Source organism: Electrona antarctica (genome assembly GCF_951216825.1).
Source record: "Electrona antarctica genome assembly, contig: scaffold_25, whole genome shotgun sequence".
Classification (NCBI taxonomy): domain Eukaryota; kingdom Metazoa; phylum Chordata; class Actinopteri; order Myctophiformes; family Myctophidae; genus Electrona; species Electrona antarctica.
Window position 1 is genome coordinate 3,909,684 of NW_027637034.1, and position 25,216 is coordinate 3,934,899.

At 42.5% G+C, this 25,216-nt stretch overlaps 2 protein-coding genes across 2 annotated transcripts in view; both read right to left on the reverse strand.

Annotated features, from left to right (window-relative positions):
• Nucleotides 1-25,216, reverse strand: part of LOC306919412 (E3 ubiquitin-protein ligase arih1-like) — a gene marked incomplete at both ends in the record, with an annotated part of 234,142 nt that overhangs the window by 208,440 nt on the left and 486 nt on the right. The window contains one exon of the mRNA XM_079532198.1: nt 24,956-25,063. Coding sequence (XP_079388324.1) covers nt 24,956-25,063 — 108 coding nt within the window. The remainder of the gene's footprint in view (nt 1-24,955; nt 25,064-25,216) is intronic.
• LOC306919444 (uncharacterized protein) lies at nt 10,623-23,885 on the reverse strand. Its single transcript, XM_079532226.1, has 6 exons — nt 23,603-23,885; nt 21,151-21,252; nt 19,684-19,746; nt 17,046-17,513; nt 16,695-16,886; nt 10,623-12,216 (listed from the first exon to the last, which is right to left on the reverse strand). The coding sequence occupies exons 2-6, from the start codon at nt 21,218-21,220 to the stop codon at nt 11,303-11,305; spliced, it is 1,707 nt and encodes a 568-aa protein (XP_079388352.1). The 5' UTR covers nt 21,221-21,252; nt 23,603-23,885; the 3' UTR covers nt 10,623-11,302.

Genomic DNA, 25,216 nt, shown 5'->3' on the forward strand with positions numbered 1-25,216 from the left:
TCTGCCTTTTCGGCAACGATAGACTGAGAAGTCGAATTATTATTATAACTTTGGCAGGGAGTTTTGAGTATCCCAAACGGAATTGGATTATGAATGATGGCAACGGAGTCTTGCTGGGTAGCTAGGCAAGCAAACCACGCATGCCTTGGGTGGACGTGGATTGTTGTTTCGCTGCAGCAGCTGCTCCCGTGTAACTTTCGACTCGGTGCTGACATGCACAGAGTTGTATTAAACCCAAATGCGATACATTTGGGTTTAATACAATGCATTATTGACAGATGCCTATGCATTGTCGAAATGTTCCCTTTCGTGCATGTAGCCTACTTAAGTTAACAACTGTGCTACATTATTGCATTTAGCTCCCCCCTTGTCTTTTAAAATGTAACCAAACTTTTCCACCCGTTCCACCCACGGAGCAAGTTACCATGAGCGTCAGTCCACCGTGGCCCAGTCAGTTTAGAGTTTATTTGTCCAGTCTAACTTCGGAGAGAGGGGGAGAAAGAAAAACAACAAAAGATAGCCTACTTGGCAGCCCTTGTGCATGCAAATTTATGTTAGTCGCAAACTACAGCAAGCCACCTTTGTTTTAAATTGTCCCCCATTCGCACGTCGGAAAAGCCGTTCACACCTACGGCGGGAGATGCGCGTTTTCAATACCGGCGGCCCCGTCTCACCATGCTGCGCGCATCACGTGATTAAATAAAATGTGGTATCGGATTGGTGCGGGGCGTACTTGCCGATTCCGATATGACCAAATAAGGGCATATCGGAGGGCATTCCGATACAAGTATCGGTATCGGGACATGCCTAGTTCTAACCAACGCACTGATAACACTTCAAGCAGCCGTGAATGTATTTTAGACTCCGGTGGGTTCAGCCACTCACTGTGGGGTCCTTCAACCAATGGGCTCTGTGTGCACACGCCATGTTGGCGAGAGTTTGGTGGCCCCTTCCCCTTCCCTTGTGGCAGCGGTGGCCGAACGGATAGCGGCGCGGTCTAGATACCGGAAGGTTCCCAGTTCGAACCAGCCGTCCGACACGTTAAAATTACCACCGCTGAAATGCCCTTGAACAAGGCATCAACCACTACGATGAAATGTGTTCTATGAGCAGGGCCTGGCTGGAAACAAGTTCTTGAGCTTAGCCCAGATACCCTGGGTAAATATAGATTTAATTTCATTTCATTTCATACTTCCTTCACAGGTGTTACCACTGATACTAATTAGAAATGCACTCAAGCACACAAGTAGGTAGGCCATGCATGATGATACTACTTAATTAGTATCATCGGTAAACACCTGTGAAGGAAGTATAGGGAAGGGGCCTGGAAGTAGGAAGAGTCAATTCTGTGTGCATATAGAGCCCATTCGGCAGAACCGAGCCTGAGCACAATCTGTATAACGAAGCCCAAAATGCCATATAGCTACTATCCGTCACACGGATCAGTCAACAGCCAATAGCTTGTACCCTTACCTCAAAGGAGGGACTTAGCCATGTGCAGACTTAAGAAGCATGTAGGGAAATAGTGACTCAGATTCAATTGCAACCAAGACGAGTCCACACCTCGTGTAACTACACGATGAACCAACACAGCTGCACATTGACCAATGGTAAATATTGATGCATATGCTATTAATAAGCAATGAATAATGCGTTATCCATGTGTTGTAACCTGTACAGTATGTGAATTGACAAATGTATTGTGCATCACTGTTTCCATCTGTACTGGTTTTTTACCTAAACCACCAACTAAACCAGGCTAACCTAACTACTAACCCTAAACCAACCCTAAATAAGCTAGTTCATGTGTTTAAATGTAATGTTTGTTGAACGACAATAAAAACTATAAAACACAGAGTTATATTATTTAGACCGTTTGAGTAAAGACATTGACCCTATGTGACAAGCTGATTTCCTTCCAGAGGGAGTAGTCATGACACGATATGCTATCAACTTAGCAAAGAAATCGTAGATAGCTATAAATCTGGACAGTCACCTTGTCCAGGGATGTTGCTGACTATTTCGTTGCTTTATGCATATGTTTTTACATATTTTAGGGTTTAATAAACATTGTTTTTATGGGATTTTAGTGGCCGCTGCATGTACAAGGGCAATACAATATTTGTTATACCTTTTGATCCATGGTTCAGTGTCAGTCTCTCTCCTGCATTGAAAGGTTATTGCTCTCTGGTAAACTTGAACCTGTGTGACCTTGAACAAACAGAAGCTAAGGTTTAAAGTGTTGCAGAGGCCCCTTTCCTCTTCAATTTAAGGGTGACGTAGTCTCCAGGGTTTTATGCACTTTATTTGGTTCCACAACGTTGATACCCTTCGCACTTTAAACAGTGCAACTCAAATAATTAATGGTTGTATGCCTTACAAAGTGGTAATAACACAAACATATCGTTAATAAGGTAATTATTATTAGATTTCTTTCAAAAAGTGTACAGTATTTGTTAAAATGTCGTTTTTATGTGGGCACCCCCACCAGTTCATTAAGTTTGCCTGGTGAGTGGTGACCTGAACTGAAGCCACACCCACAGCTGTAGTTGTATGATAAAGGGGGAGGGGTTAGGGGAGGGGCTGATAGTCTGATGTCACTATATTACTGTTTTTTTTCATTGGCATGTTTGACTTGTCAAGGGTTCAGCCTCCAGGAAGAAACCCTAAATACAAAGTTAATACACCATTGCACATAAAAACGACTCCAGGGTGTCTAATGAAGTACTGTCACCTCATAAACACATGAAAAACTGGAAAAATAAAGTTTGAAGGTAGGGGAAAGTATACACTGACACCACGCTAGACAGGAACGCCCAAAAACGTCACATCCGGGGTAAGAATTTACCCCGGAATTTTCTATGGCTGCCAATGCAACTTGGTCCAATCCTTAATCACATACGGACAAACATCTATGCCGATGCTATCTAACTTGCGGAGGTAGCGTGCCTTGTCCACGGGCAACAGATCTTTCAACGTATGGCATTGCAAATACGTTTGATAATCGCTACTCTGCTCAATATTGTTTTGAAAATGCTGCAAATTGCATTGCAGTGAACGAGCGCAAATCACAACTTCCCCCGTTTGTGGGCGGAGTCAAAGTTTGAGGCGCTGTATACGCGCCGTGGTGTCAGTGTATCTAGAATGGAGGGAACAGCTAAAAGGATTATTGAGCACACAAGATGTAATTGAGGCAAAGAAAGTAGCCATTGTGTTAAATACGCTAACAGGGGAGGCTAAGCGACAGATGATAGTGGTTGAAGCAGGAACGCGTGACATGGTAGAGAAAATCTTTATCTTTGTACAAAGAAATGGTTTCCGCTTCCAAGTTACATTCTCAGTTTTATAGTTGCACCCAGCGGTCAGGGGAGAGTGTTGCATCCTGCAGCTTTTCAGTCAGGGCTCCATCTGATTGGAACGAACTCCAAAAATCCCTAAAAATCAGATCACTGCCTTCCCTAGGTCAATTCAGGGAAATTATTTCTAGCACTTTTACTCAACAATGTAACTGTTTTAATTGATTCTTATCTATCTATTAGAGTTATTGTAGCTTTGGACACTTTCTGTTTTACAATTCATATATTTGATATTGCTGTATTTAGTGTATGTCGTTGATGATGATATTCTGAGATTTAGGGAGCTTGCTTGCGGGCTGCGGTGGCACAACTCAGACACCGCCCCCCTCCGATGCTGTCCTTCGGGACCAACTATTAATGGGCTTGTCTGAGGGCCCGCTTGGGCAAGCACTGAGGATCTACACAAGACGACACCCTGATGACGACTTCGCAGCCCGGAGCCACATGCGGCCCCCACCATCACTTAATGTGGTTAATATCGGAATACTGACAAATTATTGATTTTGGCCGTTACAATTCCAAACATGACCCGCTTTAATTACTTCAGTCTATATATGTAGCTTAATGAATGTCACTGTCTTGTATGTCCAATGTATTTTAAATTAGTTAACATAACTATAACTAAATGCATCTGAAATTATATAAAAAGGTTACTTTTCAGGATTTCTGTTCCAAAAATAGCAAAACAATTCAGTATTTCAATTAAAATATAGCAAAAATAGCTGATCTACAAGCTCAAAACGTGTCACACTGCGACGCGTTTTGAACTTGTAGATTGTCTATTCAGGTCACTTAACCCTTTGAATCTCTTGTCACACTGTGAACAATATGCAATGTTGCCCTCTGGAGTGAGTGTGGAAATATAGTGGCCCTCTCCATCATCAAAGTTGCCCACCCCTGATGTAGATGAACACCCAGCACAATAGAACATAACATGCAATGGACTTCACCACCTAACTGCATGACATATTCAGTTAGCCAAAAAAGTTCATATGATAGTGCTGATTATATTGTCAAAGGAAAAGCCTGATAGTTAGGCTAATGGGGTTATGGTTAGGTTTAGACATAATGTTGGTGAGATTAAAGTTAGGTTTAGATATAGTTTTACTGAGGTAAAGGGTTAGCCATAGTTTTACTGAGGTTAGGGTTAGGCAAAGTTTTACTGAGATTAGATCTAATTTTAGATTTAGCCATATAGCTGGGTGGGAAATTGACATGATAGTTCAGTTGGTGATAAAAGCATGACATTTGGCACAGATGACCTTCATATGACCCTAATTGATAATCAACCTCGGGCCACGCAGAATTCCACCATTTTCAAGATGGCCGCCAGTTTGCAATTGGACCTATACGTTTTAGACTATATCGCTGTAAATATTTGATTTCACCAACATTTTGATATAAGAGAACATGTCCATGGAGGTATTTCAACCAAGTAAAAAATAACATTAAGTTTCAATATGGCGGCATGTTTTCCAATATGGCTGCCAATAAACTGCATAAAATGTACATCTGCTCATGGTTAATGCACAGTTGGTGATACAAACATGACATTTGGCACAGATCACCTTTATGACACCCTAATTCATAATCAACCTTGGGCCATGCAGAATTCCTAAATTTGTCAAGATGGCCGCCAGTTTTCAAAATGGCTGCAACTGGACCTACGTTTTGGACTATAGCACTTTGCTGAGGCTGAATCTTTGATTTCCCCCTAACTTTGATATAAGAGAATATGTCCTGGAGGTATTTCTACCAAGTAAGATACAAAATAACATTCAGTTCCAATATGTTTTCCAATATGGCTGCTGATAAATTGCAAAACTGTACATCTGCTCATGGTTAATCCACAGTTGTTGGCATGGCATTTGGCACAGATCACCGTTATACCACCCTAATTGGTAATCAACCTCGGGCCACGCATAATTCCTCCATTTTTCAAGATGGCCGCCAGTTTTCGCCAGTTGTAATGGCTTCAACTGGGCCTATGTTTTGTACTACATCCTTTAGCTGGGGCTGTATTTTTTAATTTCCCCCTCATTTTGATATAAGAGAACATGTTCTGGAGGTATTTCTACCAAGTAAGATCCGAAATAACATTAGGTTCCAATATGGCGTCATGTTTTCCAGTATTGCTGCCGATAAATGATTATGGTTAATCCACGAGTTTATAACATGAGCTCCAACACCACATGAGCTTAAATAATAATTGTATTAATAATTACCATACACAGAATCCATTTAGGTTTTGAATGACCTAGGTTCAAATAGCGTGGCATATTTTGAAATATGGTTACCATCACCATACACAAATTTAGATCCTATAAAGCTTGGTGAAGGTTTTTGGCACACTTTTTGCAGATTCTTAGTTTTGTCTGTCTTGTTACAAAGGTCATTCAAAAGCTACCAAATCACTTTAAAATGTGGCGCAAATGGGCAGATGTGACTTTTAAGGCTGCTGCGAGTGAATTTAGCCGAAGATACTTCACACTTCTCTTCTGATGACATTAACTTCCTTTTTCTTTCCAATTTTGATGTTTTTTAACTTCTGCTACCATGAGTCATGGTATGTAGCTTAAATTTGTTCAAGTGTCAACTGAATTCCACCATCAAGTTGCTTGGGGTCAAAAATAATTGGCATGCAATTAATTTTGTAAAAACAACTTTGTTGGTTCAATCACTGTGTTTCGTTATGGCCACGTTGCGTTGCGTCGTGTCAGGGATTAGGAGGCAGCCAATCATGACTAGGTTGCTACTATGCGATTGGCTGCACTAGTGGTTCAGACTCTCATATAGGTTTAGGCGGCATTTCAGATTATGGGGTCAGACTCCCATTGGCTTAGGGGCAGCCAATCATGACTAGGTCACTAAAATAAATTGAGCTGTTGTACGCCAGGTTTCCACCTGGCAAAAATACACTTTACAATAATTATGGGAAACAACTGGGCTCAACTCAGTAACATCACTATACTACCCCCAGTCCGATCATTCATCCAATGCTATGTAATTCCTATGTACACCTTCCGAAAGACTAAAGCCCTGTCTTCCTTGGCTCGGCTGTCCCACGCTGGCACATCCTGTCAATTCAGGTGGGGCTGTTTAACTTTAATTTAGGGCAAGCTAAACAGCATTTAGGAAACTAGAAAATGTATTAGGATTGAACCTCATGCTGAGTATCACAGCTATAGTGTCAACCAGTGTGCCCTGGTACTGCAATAACACAATAAAAACTTGTCATTTGGGCTTTTGTAAACCTGTCAGCCATCTTCACAAATTGAGGAATTCTGCATGGCACGAGGTAGATTACCAATTAGAGTGGTATAAAGGTGATCTGTGCCAAATTTCATGCTTGTATCACCAACTGTGTATTATCCATGAGCAGATGTGATTCATGCAATTTATTGGCAGCCATATTGGAAAACATGCCACCATATTGGAACCTAATGTTATTTCTGATCTTACGTCATATAAATACCTCCAGAACATATTCTCTTATATAAAAATGAGGGTGAAATTTACAAGAAGATTACAGCCTCAGCAAAAGGATATAGTCCAAAACGTAGGCCCAGTTGAAGCCATTTCAACTGGCGAAACCTGGCGGCCATCTTGAAAAATTGAGGAATTATGCATGGCCCGAGGTTGATTACCAATTAGGGTGGTATAAAGGTGATCTGTGCCAAATGTCATGTTTGTATCACCAACTGTGGATTAACCATGAGCCATGAACCATGAGTAGTACAGTTATGCAATTTATCTGCAGCCATATTGGAAAACATGCCACCATATTGGAACTTAATAACTATCATGTATTGAAAACAGCAATTTCCTGCCTAGCTAATAGTTTTACTGAGGTAAAGGGTTAGCCATAGTTTTACTGAGATTAGATTTAAAGGGATACTACTACTAGTCCAAGTAATTTGAAGCATGAGTAAGCCTTGCTGAGCCATGAGGCCCGTAGGGCAGGAGCCCATCTCACCTTTCTGTAGCATGAGGCAGGCAGCTTGATGTACAAGTACACCCCCTGGACATATGAGTAAAAATATTATTCCTAATTAAAACTTCTGTTGACAGGGGCAGTATGAAAGTCTATCAAACTCCCCGACAACATACAGCTGTTTACTTCGATTCTCCCAGTGAGGTAATGTATAGTGGACATTTGTGTCTTTAGATGACATTTCTCACGGAACCTCTTATCACAATGTTTACAGTGGAAAGGTTTTCTCCAGTGTGGATACGATGGTGACCCTTGAGAGCGCCTGACAAACGGACTCCCTGACAACATACAGCCATTTACTTTGATCCTCCCAGTGAGGTAATTTATAGTGGACATTTGTGTGTCTTTAGGTGACACTTCTCACGGAACCTCTTGTCACAGTGTTCACAGTGGAAAGGTTTTTCTCCGGTGTGGATGCGATGGTGACCCTTGAGAGCGCCCGACAAACGGAAGCTCTTGTCACAGTATTTACAGCGGAAGGGTTTTTCTCCCGTGTGGATACGCTGGTGTCTCTTCAGGTCCGTTAACCCGCTGAAACTCCTGTCACAGTGTTTACAACTATAAGGTTTTTCTCCTGTGTGGACACGCCGGTGCGCCTTCAGTTTGGACGACGTACTGAATCTCTTGTCGCACTGTGTACAGCGGAAAGGTTTTTCTCCCGTGTGCGCTAGACACTGGTGAGTCTTCAGCTGGTGTAAATGATAGAAACTTTTGCCACAATGTTCGCATTGGAAATGTTTCTCTCCGGTGTGGACAAGCTGGTGCGCTTTCAATTGAGATGACTGATTGAAACTCTTGTCGCAGTGTTCACAGCGGAAAGGTTTTCCTCCAGCGTGGACGAGCTTGTGTGCCTTCAGATCGTACGCCCGAACAAAACTCTTGTCGCAGTTTGTACATTTGAAAGGTTTTTCTCCATTGTGGATCAACTCGTGCCTCGTCAGGTTAGTCGCCCGACTGAAACTCTTGTCGCAGTGTGAACAGCGGAAAGGTTTTTCTCCGGTGTGGACGAGCATGTGTCCCTTCAATTGACCCGGCCGATTGAAGCTCTTGTCACACAGTTTACAGTGGAAATGTTTTTCTCCAACGTGGATACGCTGGTGTTTATTCAGGTCGCTTAACCCTTTGAATCTCTTGTCACACTGTGAACAGTGGAAAGGTTTCTCTTCGGTGTGGACACGCAGGTGTCCCTTCAGCTTAGAAGATGTATTGAAACTCTTGCCACAATGTTCACATTGAAAAGGTTTTTCTCCAGTGTGGATAAGCTGGTGTGATTGCAGGTCAGTTAACCCATTGAAACTCTTGCCACAATGTTCGCATTGAAAAGGTTTTTCTCCAGTGTGGATAAGCTGGTGTGATTGCAGGTCAGTTAACCCTTTGAAACTCTTGCCACAATGTTCGCATTGAAAAGGTTTTTCTTCAGTGTGGACAGGCTGGTGTTCCTTCAATTGAGCTATCGTATTGAAACTCTCGTCACACAGTGTACAGAGGAAAGGTTTTTCTCCGGTGTGGACAAGCTGGTGTGTCTTCAGATTTCTTGACTGAGTAAAACTCTTGTCACACAGTTTACATTGGAAAGGTTTTTCTCCAGTGTGGACACGATGGTGTGCGTTCCGCATAGATGACGAATTGAAACTCTTGTCACAGTGTTTACAATTATATGGTTTTTCTCTAGTGTGGACAAGCTGGTGTGTCTTCAATTGATCCGAGCGAATGAAACTCTTGTCACAGTGTTTACAGTGGAAGGGTTTTTCTCCAGTGTGGACAAGCATGTGTGTCTTGAGGTGATGCGACTGATTGAAACTCTTGTCACAATGTTCGCATTGAAAATGCTTTTCTCCAGTGTGAACACGCTGGTGTCTCTTCAGCACAGGTAACCCTTTGAAACTCCTGTCACACAGTTTACACTGGAAAGGTTTTTCTCCAGTGTGGACAAACATGTGCATCTTCAATTGACCCGACCGATTGAAACTCTTGTCACACAGTTTACAGGGGAATGTTTTTTCTCCATTTGTCTCCTCGCAATCATCTCCGGTGTCAGATTCAGAACAGTGTGAAGAGAGCAGCTGCTCAACACTAGTCGATTGTTGTGATGCAACCCAGTAGTTTATATAAGCTTGTGTTTTCATGTCTTCAGTTGAGGTGCTGGCTAGAGGCTCTGTGTCTCCGTTTTCATCATCATCATCTTCTTCTTCTTCTTCTTCACTAGCCCACGTTGACGCTTCAGCCTCCCATGTTGTTTCTAGTAGCTCCTCGGGTTCCTTTTTAATCTGTGGAGACGGCTCTGGTTCGTCCTGGACCAGACTGGAGCTCCTCTCATGTTGTGGAGGTTGTGCTTCGTCCTTGACCAGACTGGAGCTCTTCTCCTGATGTTGTTCAGGGGGAAACTCCTCTTCACTCACAGAGAGGTGCAGGGAGTCTAGAAAGAAGATACAATGAGAGAACCATAAATACATAAGAGACAATGCGACACTTTAGCTCGTAGAACAATTAACTCATAAACCGCCACCATTGACTCTGGCGCTGTGGCTCCCCTGCTAGTCCCGAGACAGACTGTTGACTCATGTCAACAGGTCTGTTGGCAGACGCTGTTCAAAATATGCATCACTGGACTACAAGTAGACTGTTTAGACTCTTTAGAGAATAGCTTTGCTGTACAATTATTCAGTGGTGTCTTAATAAAACATTAACGTCTGAATAAATTAGAATTTTTAATTGTGAAAAGTACACAAAATGGGACTAGATCATGTGCAATCAGCCTTACCTAAGCCTCTCCCACTTAGACACTCCCACACTTTCCAGCCGGGCTCATTCATTCCAATATAAATATCATGGATTTTACACATTAAATACGGGTTCATTTTTGGAACCAGACCATCAAAATCTCTTCCAAATCCGTCAACAAGGCCTGTCATATGCACTGGAAAAATATGTGTCTGTGACATTTATTTTTTAAAACAATGTTTTATCATATAGGAACCCATGTTATGCGTAGCCGTGATTGGACCATAGCAGTTTGGGGAGGGGCTTAGCGATAGAGAAGACTTCTCCCTAGAAAAGTAGCCTATTGGTACAAAATGTGAGCACTTTTTCCACCACTGATTATAGTATTAGGTATTATGTGCATGCTGATGGAGTGATCACTTGGAGTCTCTCATATTTGTCTTACTTGCACTCTCAAGTAAGACATGGACAGGAACACCACACATTGACAAAGAGCAAATAATAACACCCACCATTACATAACAATTATAAACATTAATTTTATTTGTTCAAATACCCTGTCGGACATTTCATGCCAAAAGTTTACAAAGCATGCACGTCCAAGAAATGAAATCCTAGACGCGAGATGCTGGACACGAGACACTTTTTTTTGTACAAAATAATAATGCATGATTACAATTAAATGTATTACAATTCTAGGTATGTGATTAACTAGCTTATGAGGACGATAATGGTGTCTGCTAAATGTCGTAACGTGTCTTCAGTGGTGTTTTTTTTTTACTTAAGTACTGCAATTAAGTAAAAATGTTGAGGTATTTGTACTTTACATTTTCCAAAACTTCTACTACATTTTGGATGTAAATATTTACTCCACTACATATATTTGAAAACTTTTATTTGAACAAGACAATAATTTAATTGAACAAGACAATAATTCAAAACATTTGGAAATGTCAACACATTGTGAGCTTGGAGTTCTGCTATTTTCAAAAGATTTGAAAACTTGAAATAGGCCTACTTTTACTTTTGGTACTTTAAGTACATTTGTATTATACTTTTGTACTTTAACTCAAGTCAATTTTTAATTTTACATTGCAACAGTAACAGTATTACTACATTGCAGTATTTATAATTTTATTTAAGTAAAACATTTGACAACTTTTTTCTACCACTGCTGGTCTTCGTGTCACACTGTTCACAGTGATAGGGTTTCTATTGCACATGTGTGTGCTCATGAAGCTCTAGGCTGCGCATGTGTGTGCTCATGAAGCTCTAGGCTGCGTTTCGTAATAAATGCCTTTCCACATAACTCACAGTGGAACGGTTTAAAGCCTGTGTGAACACGCATGTGAGTTTGCAAACCGCTAGGGCGACTGAAAGACTTCCCACACTGGTCACATTCATAGGGTTTCTCATCTGTGTGAGTTATCTGGTGTTCTTGTAAGTTGGAAGTAGTAGTGAAGCTTTTCCCGCACTGCTCACAACAAAAAGGTCTATGTCCTCTGTGAAATCTAAGGTGGACATTCAGGTGGTCATTGGTCCTGAAACTCTGGCCACACAGTTCACAGTGGTACGGCTTCTCCCCTGTGTGGATGCGCTGATGGACCTCCAGAGCGCCTTTTGTAGCACAACCCCTACCACATTGTTCACAAGAGAAGGGTTTCTCTCCGGTGTGAACACGCATGTGTGTTTTAACCTCGGTCTTCGAACTGAACTTTTTTCCACACTGGTCACAACCGTGGGGTTTCTCTCCAGTGTGAATTTGCTGGTGTCTTTTAAGGTGGTCCATTTTACCGAAGTGTTTTCCACACAGTTCACACGGGTACGGCTTCTCGCCTGTGTGAACTAGCTGGTGTGTTTTAAGGCGGTGCACATCAATGAAGTTTTTTCCACACTGGTCACAACCGTGGGGTTTCTCTCCAGTGTGAACTTGCTGGTGTTTTTTAAGGCGGTGCACATCAATGAAGTTTTTTCCACACTGGTCACAACTGTGGGGTTTCTCTCCAGTGTGAACTTTCTGGTGTTTTTTAAGGCGGTGCACATTACTGAAGTTTTTCCCACACTGGTCACAGGAGTGGCAGATTGCTTTATCCAAGCTTCTTTGTTCATTCACAGCTGACAGGGCAGGGACGCCAGACCACCAGTCTGTATTGAAAACAAAGACAAAGGGAATAATAGTTGAGAGGTAGAAATATTCTGTTATTTAAAATGTTATATTGCTTAAATTAATATGCATTCTATATTCAAGACTCAAATGTTTTGTTTTTATTTTACAAATAGTGAATCATTCCATCATAATAGTTTGTCACCAGTATAAGTTAACAGGATTTATCTACACAACTAGTGAACTAACCATGATATAATAACCCACCAGAATGCTTATGACATGCTGTTTTGACGGAAGTAATACTAAAACAAAATTTATATTTGACTTAAATGAATAACAATTATACACATCAATCTTTTATTTTTTTAAGTGTAGGATTCCAAATAGAAGTAAGATAATAGCAACTTATAGATACATATAAACGTAGACACCTCTTCCGGCTCTGGGGGGGGGGGGGGGGGGGGCACGACACCAACACCCACCAAAATACATTTTAGTCAACTAAATCAACTGTAGATTGAGTCAACTAAAATCGTATGATATTCAGTCGACTAAAACTAGACTAACACTAAAACATTCCGGGTGACTAAAATGTGACTAAAGTTGCATTCCAAAGACTATGACTAAAACTAAAATAGAAATTTGCTTCCAAAAACAACACTGCAATAAGCAACAAAAAAAAAAGGCCAGACTGGAGGTGGAGGAACAACGCCAACCAGATAAAGAGTCCCAGCTGGACAACAACAACAATAATACGGATGATTTTGTTATCAAAATCTTATCCTCCGATGATGAGGATGATGAGCCTGTGGTGCAACAGCAGCAGCAGGCCTTAGGTTCTATGTTCCCCGCTCAACCAAAAAGAGGTTCTATGTTCCCCACTCAAAAAAGGTTCTATGTTCCCAGAGATGGGCAGTATTTGAAATACATGTATTTGAAATACGTATTTGAAATACTTTTTTGTATTTTGTAATTTGTATTTTGCTGGGATGGAAGAAATGAGATGTATTTTGTATCTAGATACTTTCAGATCTAGTATTTTCTGTATTTCAAATACATAAAATACTTTTTAATGTCATTTTACAAAGCCTCAGGTTTAAACTGTAGGGGCAAAACACATAACCTGACTCCGCCAGATGGGGCAGCAGAGAGTACACTGGGTTCCCCCCTCCTGCTCCCATCTGGGAACTCTCAGGCAGACTTGATGCCCGGCCACAAAACGGCCTGGCCAATCAGCAGCAGCTAGAGGCGGGATAGCCGCTGCTGATTGGCCAGGCCGTTTGAGGCCTGGCAAGGAACGGTGAGCACAGGGCGGGCGGAGCCGTGGGGGCTTTTTACGTTATTTGCGCAGTGAGTGTAACGCTGCTCAATGGTGAAATCTTCCGCCAACAGCATACCTTAGTGATCAGAATCAAGGACAGGCCTATCGTAGTAGACATTTCCACCACGCGGAAACGCCCCCCTTTCAAAGTGGGGGGGGCGGCAGGGGTGTGTATATATATATATATATATATATATATATATATATATATATATATATATATATATATATATATACACAATTGAGTTTTTTTTTATCATTGTGTTTGTATCTATAATTTCCAGGGGCTATGCTTAAGTTTGTGACTAAAGCCACAACACAGCCTCCCCACTGGGAGCACTGTTTATACCAGTCAGTCTGTCATACCATCCCTCCCCACTGGGGGCGCTGTTTATACCAGTCTCTCTGTCATACCATCCCTCCCCACTGGGGGCGCTGTTTATACCAGTCAGTCTGTCATACCATCCCTCACCACTGGGGGCGCTGTTTATACCATCCCTCTACACTGGGGGTGCTGTTTATACCATCCCTCCCCACTGGGGACGCTGTTTATACCAGTCTCTCTGTCATAGCATCCCTCTCCACTGGGGGCACTGTTTATACCAGTCAGTCTGTCATACCATCCCTCCCCACTGGGGGCGCTGCTTATACCAGTCAGTCTGTCATACCATCCCTCCCCACTGGGGGCGCTGTTTATACAATCCCTCTACACTGGGGTGCTGTTTATACCATCCCTCCCCACTGGGGACGCTGTTTATACCAGTCTCTCTGTCATAGCATCCCTCTCCACTGGGGGCACTGTTTATACCAGTCAGTCTGTCATACCATCCCTCCCCACTGGGGGTGCTGTTTATACCAGTCAGTCTGTCATACCATCCCTCCCCACTGGGGGCGCTGTTTATACAATCCCTCTACACTGGGGGTGCTGTTTATACCATCCCTCCCCACTGGGGACGCTGTTTATACCAGTCTCTCTGTCATAGCATCCCTTTCCACTGGGGGCACTGTTTATACCAATCAGTCTGTCATACCATCTCTCCCCACTGGGGGCGCGGTTTATACCATCCCTCTACACTGGGGGTGCTGTTTATACCATCCCTCCCCACTGGGGACGCTGTTTATACCAGTCTCTCTGTCATAGCATCCCTCTCCACTGGGGGCACTGTTTATACCAGTCAGTCTGTCATACCATCCCTCCCCACTGGGGGCACTGTTTATACCAGTCTGTCATACCATCCCTCCCCACTGGGGGCGCTGTTTATACCAGTCTGTCATACCATCCCTCCCCACTGGGGGCGCTGTTTATACCAGTCTGTCATACCATCCCTCTACACCGGGGGCGCTGTTTATACCAGTCAGTCTGTCATACACAGACAGACAGACAGACAGACAGACAGACAGACAGACAATAAATGTTTATACCTTATTCTGCTCTGTTTGTCTACTTAAAACTGTTTTAAACTGTTTCAAAACCCCCCATTTTTTCATGGGGGGCCCCCTTGCTACAATCATGCTTAGGGCCCCTTGGAGGCCAGAATCGGCACTGCATGTGCACATCTTGTTACCGGGGAAGACCGGGGGGTTTTCCAAATCACTGAATGCTCCTTTAATTGATAATCTATTCATCTTAGTCATTAGTATCTTGTTTACTTATCTTGTTTTTTATTGTTGGTTTAAATGTAAATTGGTGGTAGGCCTAATCAATCAATCAATCAATCAATCTCTTTCTACATTTTTCTTGAGGTAGAAGTCAAAGAGGAGTGACAGTGATGAATCAGATGGCCAATCCATTCCTTTGTGGGTCCTGTTTGATACAGTTATAGCACATTGATTTGCTTAAAATATAAAGTGTATCATTCTTAATAACCTTCAATGTATTAGACATTCTGACAGGTCATTAATTTAATATTTGGCAATTAATTATGAATTTACTTATCATTATATACATTTTAATATAAATACAAAAAAATACAAAATACGTATTTGTATCTCAAATACATTTCTCAGACCAGTATTTGTATTTTGTATTTAAATACATTCTGTGACCCAGTATTTGTATTTTGTAACAAAATACATTTTCAATGTATTTTGCCCATCGTTCCCCACATAACTAAGAAACGGTTCTATAACTAATATGTTTTCCCAGGAACACCTCGCTGTGAAAGAATATATATTCAAAGTTTGCGCCGCAAAAAATAGAAGATCTACAAGCTCGTAGCTTGTAGGTCTGCTATTTTTCAACAGCTAAAGTTTAAAATAGTGGTTAAACGCTATTCAGTATTTAAGTCCGACGTCGTTTTGTAGTCCTACGTTACGTCCGCATCCAAGTGGCACCAGCTCCCGTCTGCTTATCATTGTAAATACAATATCTAAACGCGTTACGTGAATCTTTATATTCTGTACAAGTGTCCATGACAAAGAAAATATATGATGTGGAGACATCAAAGACTATAATTATCATTATTTTTGAAGGTGGTAACAGTACATTTTCTCAGTACAATATTTCGGGGGTATATTTAGAATGTGTGCAGGTTTGCATTAATACGATCTCTAATGGTGGATTTAGTTGACACAATGCAATGAAATGGCGATAGTATTCAGTGTGGGGCAGATGGCCTGTCACAGCCAGATTTTGGAGAGCAGTATAGCTTTGTTGTTGCAAGGAAAGCAGTAAAATTGTTGTTCTAGTCTCAGATCGGTTCAAACACCGCTCCGAAGACCGAAGGACCCGGAAATGGCTCTGGAGGAGGCGATCACGTCACGGCTTAAATACCGTGACACAGATGCGGGGTCCCTGGCTGGAGTACTGGTACATCAAGAGATGCTGTGTGAACCTCAAATGACGTCACATTGTAGGCTCTACAGAGCCGAACAGACTTTTATTCGGCTCTAAAATAGGAGTATGAATCGCGCCTAAGGCTATCCAACGTTGAAGCTGCCACTACCTACTGGCGAAAAGAGGAACTGCAGCACTTTCATGGAGGTGGACGGACGTTCATGACGTCATGTGCTCACTCGAGCCATTGAGTTATAATTATACTTCCAGCAGTCTTCCGGGTGCTTCAAAACGCCACTGAGCAACTTTCATCGAAATTAATATCGGGGGGGGGGGGGGGGGGGGGCGGGGCTAACGGTTTGGTCTCTATCCTTTTATTACTCTATGGTATGAACGTGCCGCCATGGGGCGGAGATTACCTGGTCGTTTGGGCATCTGGTTAGGGAGGTCCTCGATACACGTCCCGCTGGAAGGAGACCCCCGGGCAGACCAAGGATGAGACGGAGGAATTATATCTGCCAGGAACGCCTCGGGATCCCCCAGAAATAAGTTACGAATGTTGCTCTGGAGAGGGAAGTCTGGAGCTCTCTGGAGGAGCTGTTGCCCCCCGACTATGGATAAGTGATTGAAGATGGATGGATGGATGGATGGATGGAGTTAAGACACAAATGTCAATTTGACCAACAAAAAAAAAAGACATTAGCCAATTATGCTATGAGGCTAACGACATGCATGTGTGTATGAACGTGCCGCCATGGGGCGGAGCTTACCTGCGGGCAGGTAGGAGGTGCTGCTGTATGCGGGCGGGTATTGCTGAGGCCAGGCGGCGGGACTGTAGCGTATCGTGTCCTGAGCCACGCCCCCCGGGCCCAGGGCCGCCGGTTCGGCAGCGGGCCGCGAGAAGTCGTACGGCGGCAGCTCCAGTCGCGAACTGGCGTAGTGCTGGAGCAAGGAAGAGACGTCAAGAGCCGACATGTGGTTGCTGGCCCACGGGTAGCCGCTGGCGGTGGGGGGCCGGTGGGTGTCTCTGGCGGGGGGCCGGCGAGCGCCGTGCGGGTCGCTGTGGTGCCTGAGCAGGGAGGAGGCGCTGAGTGCCGATATGTTGTCGCTGGCCCACAACGACATGTCGTAGCCGGGGGGGCAGCGGGTGGCGCTGTGCGGTGTGTCGGTGTGGTGCTTGCGGTGTCCTCCAGGGGGCGACATCACGTCCAGGTGCTGCTCGGCCCACAGGGACAGATCTGACAGACCACAGGATAATTTAAATCCTAACCCAGACCAGTGTGTGCGTCTTCAACAGATCCGACAGACCACAGGAGAATGGGCTATATGCGCACACGCCATTTTGGAAAGAACTTGGGCCCCTTCCCTACTTCCTTCACAGGTGTTACCGATTATACTAATGGAGGCTCTGTTCCATTCTGGGCAAACAGAGTCAGGGTGCTGCTATTGTGCATGTTGGCTCACTGGAAACACTCTGCTACACCAGGGCGGGTCTCAAAGTGTCCTTGAGTGGGTTCCAAATGGTCCCGTACGTGTGTGTAACTCTGAGAGTACTACAAATGGAAACCAAATGGACCCGTAAGGGTTTCCATTTGTATACTCTGAGTCATGGGGGTCCTTTAAATTAAAAAAGGTTGAGAACCACTGCACACTAAACTGAACAGAGCCTTAATTAGTATTATCGGTAACACCTGTGAAGGAAGTAGGAAAGCAGCCCAGAAGTAGGAGGAGTAAGTCTGTGTGCATAGAGCCCATTAAACCCTAACACACACCAGTGCATCTTCATCAGATCTGACAGACCACAGGAGAATTAAACCCTAACCCAGACCAGTGCATCTTCATCAGATCTGACAGACCACAGGAGAATTAAACCCTAACCCAGACCAGTGCATCTTCAACAGATCTGACAGACCAGATAAGAGGATAATTAAACCACTTAAATGTCGAGTAGTGGAGTCACTCAAGGCTCGTGTAGCGGACCTCTTCTGCTCCTCCTGACCCTATAGACAAATCCAGAAATGGGTCTCATGGTCGCAGCTTACGTATTTCCTGTAGGCGGACTCGACGTAGCTGCGGGGTTTAAACCCTCACCAGGCGCACCTCTTCTACTATAGTGAACGGCAGAGTGACTGATGTTAGTCTGCCTCAAACGTTACTCTTTTACCTGCTTTTTACTAACACTAACATTACAAAGATGCCCAGAACATCAAGATGAACCTGTGTAGTTTATGGCTGCTGCAACAGTAGTGGCAACATTAAAAAAAATGGAATGTCAAAATATCCACCACGGTGGCTGAGACCAGAGCCATTGAGTAATGGTTGAGACGAAGCAGTGAAAGGTCCTGAAATATACATAATGTCAGTCTTACCCAATACCCAATCTTTCTGTTTTATGAACACAAGGCTGCTGTATTTTATACCTCATACTAGGCATTTAAAGTATGAGGTATAAAGTACAAAATATATAAACACAATGGGATGGAATGCGTGAATCTCGTTTGTGTCCGAGCATAGGCATGGTAACGCCCCGCCTGCCTCCGATTGGCTTACCGACACTATGCTGGATAGTCTGATGCAAGGTTACTCCGTGGTGGGAAATAATACAAGTAGTATGGTATGATACAAGAGAACTATACTGTAACTTGTAACTTTTATTTTTGCAGAAGAGGCAAACTAATATTGTTTATACCGTTTGCTTTGATGGAAAAATTGATTGAACATGTACGCCGTAATATGATTTGATTTTGGTGTGTTCTAAAATAAAGTGTTTGTGTTAATTATTGTGTAATTTATTTGTATGTGTAAACTTATTTTCCCTTCATCTTTATCCTTTTTAGTGTATGCGTATTAGTTAACTATAATTAATTAGATTAATACACGATAATCAACACTTTATTTAGAACACACCCAAATCAAATCATAGTAATTATTCAATCAAAGCAAACGGCATAAACGCTATTAGTTTGCCTCTTCAACAAAAATAAAACGTACAAGTTAGTTACAAGGCTGCATTCTGTCGCGCGTGCCAAGCTGCATTCTCTTGTATTATTTATTTCTCAATCTCACCACGGAGTAACCTCGCGTCTCGGAGGACAGTCAAGACGGGCAGTGTCGGTAGGCCAATCACAGGCAAGCGGGGCGTTACCATGCCTCAGCCATGCCTATGCTCGGACGCAAACGAGATTCACGTGGATGGAATACATTCACTTTGGGAGTGGTGAAAAAGGTTAGTCTGGAGCCCTGCCACGGCCCTCCTATGAGACACAGACCGAGTCAATTATTATTATTGATTATTTTGCTAATTTATCATGAACATTAGTGAGGATGAATTATACAAAGATAGGTTTAAAAGTGGTGAAGTCCTCCTCCTGATGGCTAATTGATTGGTTAAGTAGTGACAATACGTACTGTGGTGGTCTTCAGGTTCCTCATGTTTAACAGAAATGTCCCCAGCAGACTCCACACACTGGTCTGAAATGAAGGAATTGAATAATGACTTTATTTACTGGAGTCTGGAGACCTACTGGAGAATAACAATAATATTTGCTGATGGTACGCAAGTCCAACTCTCTCTAACATATGAACCAGGAGTGAAAAAGTAAAAGAATATATATTGATATCTTAGGGTAGAATTATCACTTAATTTAACCCATTTATTTGGGCCTGATGCCGATTCTAAAAACGCCTCTGAAAAACTTCAAATATTTAGATAGCAGTGTCATTTTTCTTTTTACATTTTTGAATACTGTACATACTGTACAGAACCCCAAAATGGGTTCCCGGCCTGAAGGGGTAAAACACCAAAATGGGTTCCCGGCCTGAAGGGGTAAAACACCAAAAGGGGTTCCCGCCCAGAATGAGCTACAACTTATGTTCACAAGTATGGATGAGTGATCCTCACTCCCTAAAATCACAAACTGAATCTGTTAGATTGTGAGATCGTTTAGTTCAGATGTACAGTTATCCAAGTCCAAGATGATGGATATAGAGCCTTTGGTCAATAGGAAAGGCAGAAGCAACGAGGAACAAGAAATACTGTCCAAGCTTTATTATGGTGGTGTGTGTGCACCATACAACATTATGACCACTTAGTTTAATCATCTGAAATTAAAATGCACTGTACATAACAATGAAGAAACAAGAAAACAGTGTCTTCTCATCCTTTCGGCTTTTCCCTGCAGGGGTCGCCACAGCGAATAATCTGCCTGCATCGCACCCTGTCCTCTGCCCCATCTTTTCTCACACCAACTAACTTCTTGTCCTCTTTCACTACATCCATACATCTTCTCTTTGGTCTTCCTACCCTAACCTAGCCCCGATACGTTCCCTCAGTCCCTACGCTCATTCTGTAGCTCCGAAATGAGGTCACAAATCCAAGCCCATCCCATTGCGTCGTTTCAGAAACGGCGCATGGTTTCCACAAATTACGCTGCTTACCCTTTTCTTAAGATTCTATCCAAAAAGTGAAGGTCTGATAAGGAGCTAAAAAAAATTCATTGAGGAACGGTCAAGAAAATCCAAGTCTCTGCATCAAACGAGCGTTTATATCACTTGTCTAGTCGGCCTCTTCCTTGTTATTCTTCCGTTTCTGAAACGCAATGGGATGGCTTGGATTCGTGACCTTATGTCGGGGCTAACCGTAGTGCAAAAGGCCATATAACTAGAAACAATCATCCTTCCAGACTATGGAAGTGCATACCTTACCACATTCTAAATACAAGATTTAGATCCTGGCAGATTGAATGTGTATTATTATTTATTTGATATATTACTAGTATTATTCCACACTGTTGAAGCACAAATCATTTGACTGCCAATAGTGCAGCCAGCAACTGTTGCATCATGTGACAATGAACACCTTCGAGAGAGACTTACAGAGGTCTGACTTGTCTTCAGGTACCTCCTGTTTAATTGAAACAGGTCTGGCTGAGTCTGGAGAGTTCATCTGCACCTGCTGCTGTCTGGACTCCACAGAGTCTGGAAAGAAACAATTACAACACCAAAGTTCAGGGTTAATTATTACAAAGACTCTAAAGGCCTATTCATGCTCCAGTTTTAGGTGATAAGGTGACCACCACTATCACAGAAAACTACAACATGATGTCACTGAGCTGCGGTGAAGAGCAAACGACCGCTTTCCCAATTTGCAACTCTAGATTTGTTGAGTGGTGTAAACCACTCCTACGACTGGCTTTGTTAGTTTACGTGTCTGTCTGTCTGTCGGTCTGTCTGTTCGTACCAAAAAATTAGCATGGTTGCTACGGTCACCCAGTTCACCCGGGTGTGATTTCATTACGTCAGACATTACGTCAGACCACAGCTGATCAGGCTATATAAGACCTTACACCACTCAGTTCACACGGGTGTGATTTTTATTTTATAATGGGATGAATCTAGAGTTGCAGTAGGCTACTCTCCATTGACTCCCCACTCATCCAAATTGCTTTTGCGATCTACTTGTATTAAACCATGTTAAACTCACCAACATTGCAGCTCTACGCCAAGCTTGAATTATCCTCTTTCAATCTGCAAAGCCTTTGTTTCATAAAAATCACACCCGTGTGAACTGAGTGGTGTAAGGTTTTATATAGCATGATCAGCTGTGGTCTGACGTAATGTCTGACGTAATGAAATAAGGTAAGGTATTATGTAGCCTGATCAGCTCTGATCTGACGTAATGAAATCACACCCGGATGTGATTTCACAACTGGCTTTTTCTGTGCAGAGAAAATGACCATGGTTGCTACGGTCATCCAGTTCACCCGGGTGTGATTTAATTACGTCAGAAATTATTTTGAACATAGCAACCATGCTCATTTTTTTCTGCACACAAAAGCCAGTTGTAGGAGTGGTTTACACCACTCAAAAATCCACCGTAGACATGTATGACTACTTTCATGTCTGTGCAGGTGATTCTTTTTGGAGTTTGTTGGAGTTTGGAAGCACTCGTTTTTATTAAAAGGATCCCTGGCTAATAAGACATATGTCTTAAAACATTATACTTGCCCTCTAAAACTAAAATTACAAAATAACACCTTAAATATTCTATTTCTTTCATAAATAGAGAATCTTTCACTCAATAGGGACTGCTCCCGTCACAAGTTGAAGATGTCATATCATGGCATGGGCATATGACATCATCAACTTGCAACAGGAGCAGTCCCTATTGAGTGAAAGATTCGAAAGAATATTTAGAATATTTAAGGTATTTTTATAGTAATAGATGGCAATAGTAATAGAAGTAGGCCTATAATGTTTTAAGACATATTTGTCGTATTAGCCAGGGATCCATTTATCAAGGCAGCACTGTGTATGCCTTGATCCCACCTCTAGCTGCCGCTGATTGGCCAGACCGTTTTGTGGCCGGAGCATCAAGTCTGCCTGAGAGTTCCCAGATGGGAGCAGGAGGGGGGAACCCAGTGTACTCGCTGCTGCCCCATCTGGCGGAGTCAGGTTAGCTGCCTCCTGCATTATGTGCAAATTTGAAACAGGTGGTACACAGGGCCATTCAGTGACTTCGACGAGTGCTTCCAAACTCCAACACTTAGAAAAATAATCACCTGCACAGAATTTCTTGACAGAAAGTAGCTCATAACATGTCTACGGTGGATTTTTATGAAAAACGCTTTGCAGACTGAAAGAGGATAATTCAAGCTTTCCCTACAGCTGCAATGTTGGTGAGTTTAACGTTGTTTAATACAAGCAGATCGCAAAAGCAATGTGGATGAGTGGAGAGTCAATGGAGGGTATTGCAATTCTAGATTCATCCCATTATAAAACAAATCTAGAGTTGCAAAGTGCAGCTACGCTCTCCCCAGCCCTTCTCTCTGAGTCTCTGTATTTATAGCACCAACACTGAGACTCGCTCGGTGCCATGGTAACGAGACAAAGGAATGAAATAATAGAGACAGCAACAGAAAGAGAGAGACAATATACACAATAGGAAAGGAACACAAAGGGACCAGCAATGAATAGCTCTAGGCAGATAGGCAGTAGAGAGAAAGCAGAGGGATAACAATGGACGGATTTGAAAACAAACGAGATGGGGGGAAACAGAAGAAAGGAAATAAAGACGACAGAAGAAAAAGATCAATAAGTAAAATATGATTACTCTGAATTGCACAGGAGAGAAAAAACAGTGATATTTTGAGTAAACGGTATTATACGGTTATAGCATTGCCTTGTCAATGATTTGTGAACATGATATACTACTACTAATTTCGGGTTCACCAATACTGGAAAGAAATGTCCGTTTTCGTTCAGGCCAGCACTCCAACTTACATTCGTATTGTATATAAACAAAACCAAATAAAAACATTAAACATACCTTCTTCTGGTAGAAAACACACTGCTACACCTCCAAAGTGGCCGTGGGAACTTGAAGCTAGTTTAGCGTTAGCGTCCAAAACAAACCGTCTTCATGAACTCAGTGTGTAAATTACATTCCTCCCGTTTTCACAACGAGCCAGTCTGTCACTGTCTACACAAAGACAGTCTCGGACACAACGAGTTACACAGAGAAAGGTTTGTTCCATAGCGTTGTATAGAAGCGGGTTTGTTTGTCCAGTTCACTACAGACTTCCTCTGTATCACGTTCACTTATGCACGTCTTCTGCTCTGTTTGGTTGTTGATTCCACCCGGATGAGAGAGAGGGGCGGACACAGTCCTCCTCCTCGCGCGTGCCTCGATCTCTCTCGTCCGGGTTGAAACACACAGAGTTCCAGCAGAATAGAGTAATAAAAGCATATAATGCTCGTTTAGATTTTGATCATAAATAAACAGACACATCGATAAACAAAAACAAAACAAGAGAGAATAAATAAAAGAAAACAACAACTCCAACATTATGAATAATGTACCATGATGAATGTCAAGGTGTATTCTAACATAAAATGATTGGAAAAACAAAACGAATTTAATGTCAGGACGTGTATTATGCATTTGTCCGTTGTCACCACAAGGTGGCAGCAAGCGCCTATATTTTGCATGCGTATGTAATGTAAATGGAGGTGTTAAATGAGGAAAAGTAATGTAGCCTAATCAGTGGTGATGTGATCACTGATTAACTTGATGTGATGTGTGTGTAGCTACAGAAAGGTGAATGACCCTCACTGCAGAAAATTACATTCAAAAAGTTTTTCTTTATTTTAGTTTCAGTTTTATTTATTTTTAAAATAAATTGTAACTTTGGAACAATTTGTAAATACAACAGCATTGGTTACAATTTCTTGAAGATATGAGTCAATATACATGAAGTTACAAAGTTACATTTTATAGGTAAAACACAATGATTTTATTTTTTTCAAAACCCTTCATTGGAGTAAATGTTCGTTTTTCTTTCTTTCATTTTGTATCAATCAAACTTACTGTTTGTGCTTGACCAATAAGGCCTGTGATATACATTAATGTTCATATCATTTGATTTGTGTCCAGAGTGTCCAGAGTGCCAGGTGAAGCGGGGGAACATTAAGGAGAAGGTCCAGTACCAGCCAATCTCTGTGAGTGTTCAACTGAATATAGCATGTCTACATTTGCTGAGATGGGCTACCAATACATATGTCTAATTGCGTTTATTTTTCAGGTTAAGGAGCCATTTGAGCTGGTCGGTATGCAGGGCCGGTCCTGAGCAATCTGGCGCCCCAAGCAGGATTTCTTTTTTTTTCCTTCTTTTTTTTTGGCGCCCCCCCCCCCCCCCCCCCCCCCCCCCCCCCCCCCCCCCCCCCCCCCGGCCTGTAGGAAGAACCGGGCCTGTCGGTATGGACCTTATTAAGCTGAAGACCACAGAGTCTGGAAACACATGTGTAATGGTGGACTATTTCATCAAGTGGTCGGAGGCTTATCACCTTAAAAGTAAACATGCTGAGGTAAAATAAATACATAAATAAAATTGTTCATTTTTGGGGCTTTTCTGCCCCATACCACCCCAAACCAATGGTCTGG

What these genes read in the sequence shown, in the direction of transcription:
- LOC306919444 (XM_079532226.1), bottom strand. Translation starts at nt 21,220, where the DNA reads ATGAACTCTCCAGACTCAGCCAGACCTGTTTCAATTAAACAGGAGGTA. An exon ending in GGAACCTGAAGACCACCACA is followed by an intron (nt 17,514 to 19,683) that starts GTACGTATTGTC and finishes GTGGTCTGTCAG; the next exon opens with ATCTGTCCCTGTGGGCCGAG. An exon ending in CCAGATGCCCAAACGACCAG is followed by an intron (nt 12,217 to 16,694) that starts GTAATCTCCGCC and finishes TTTTCAATACAG; the next exon opens with ACTGGTGGTCTGGCGTCCCT.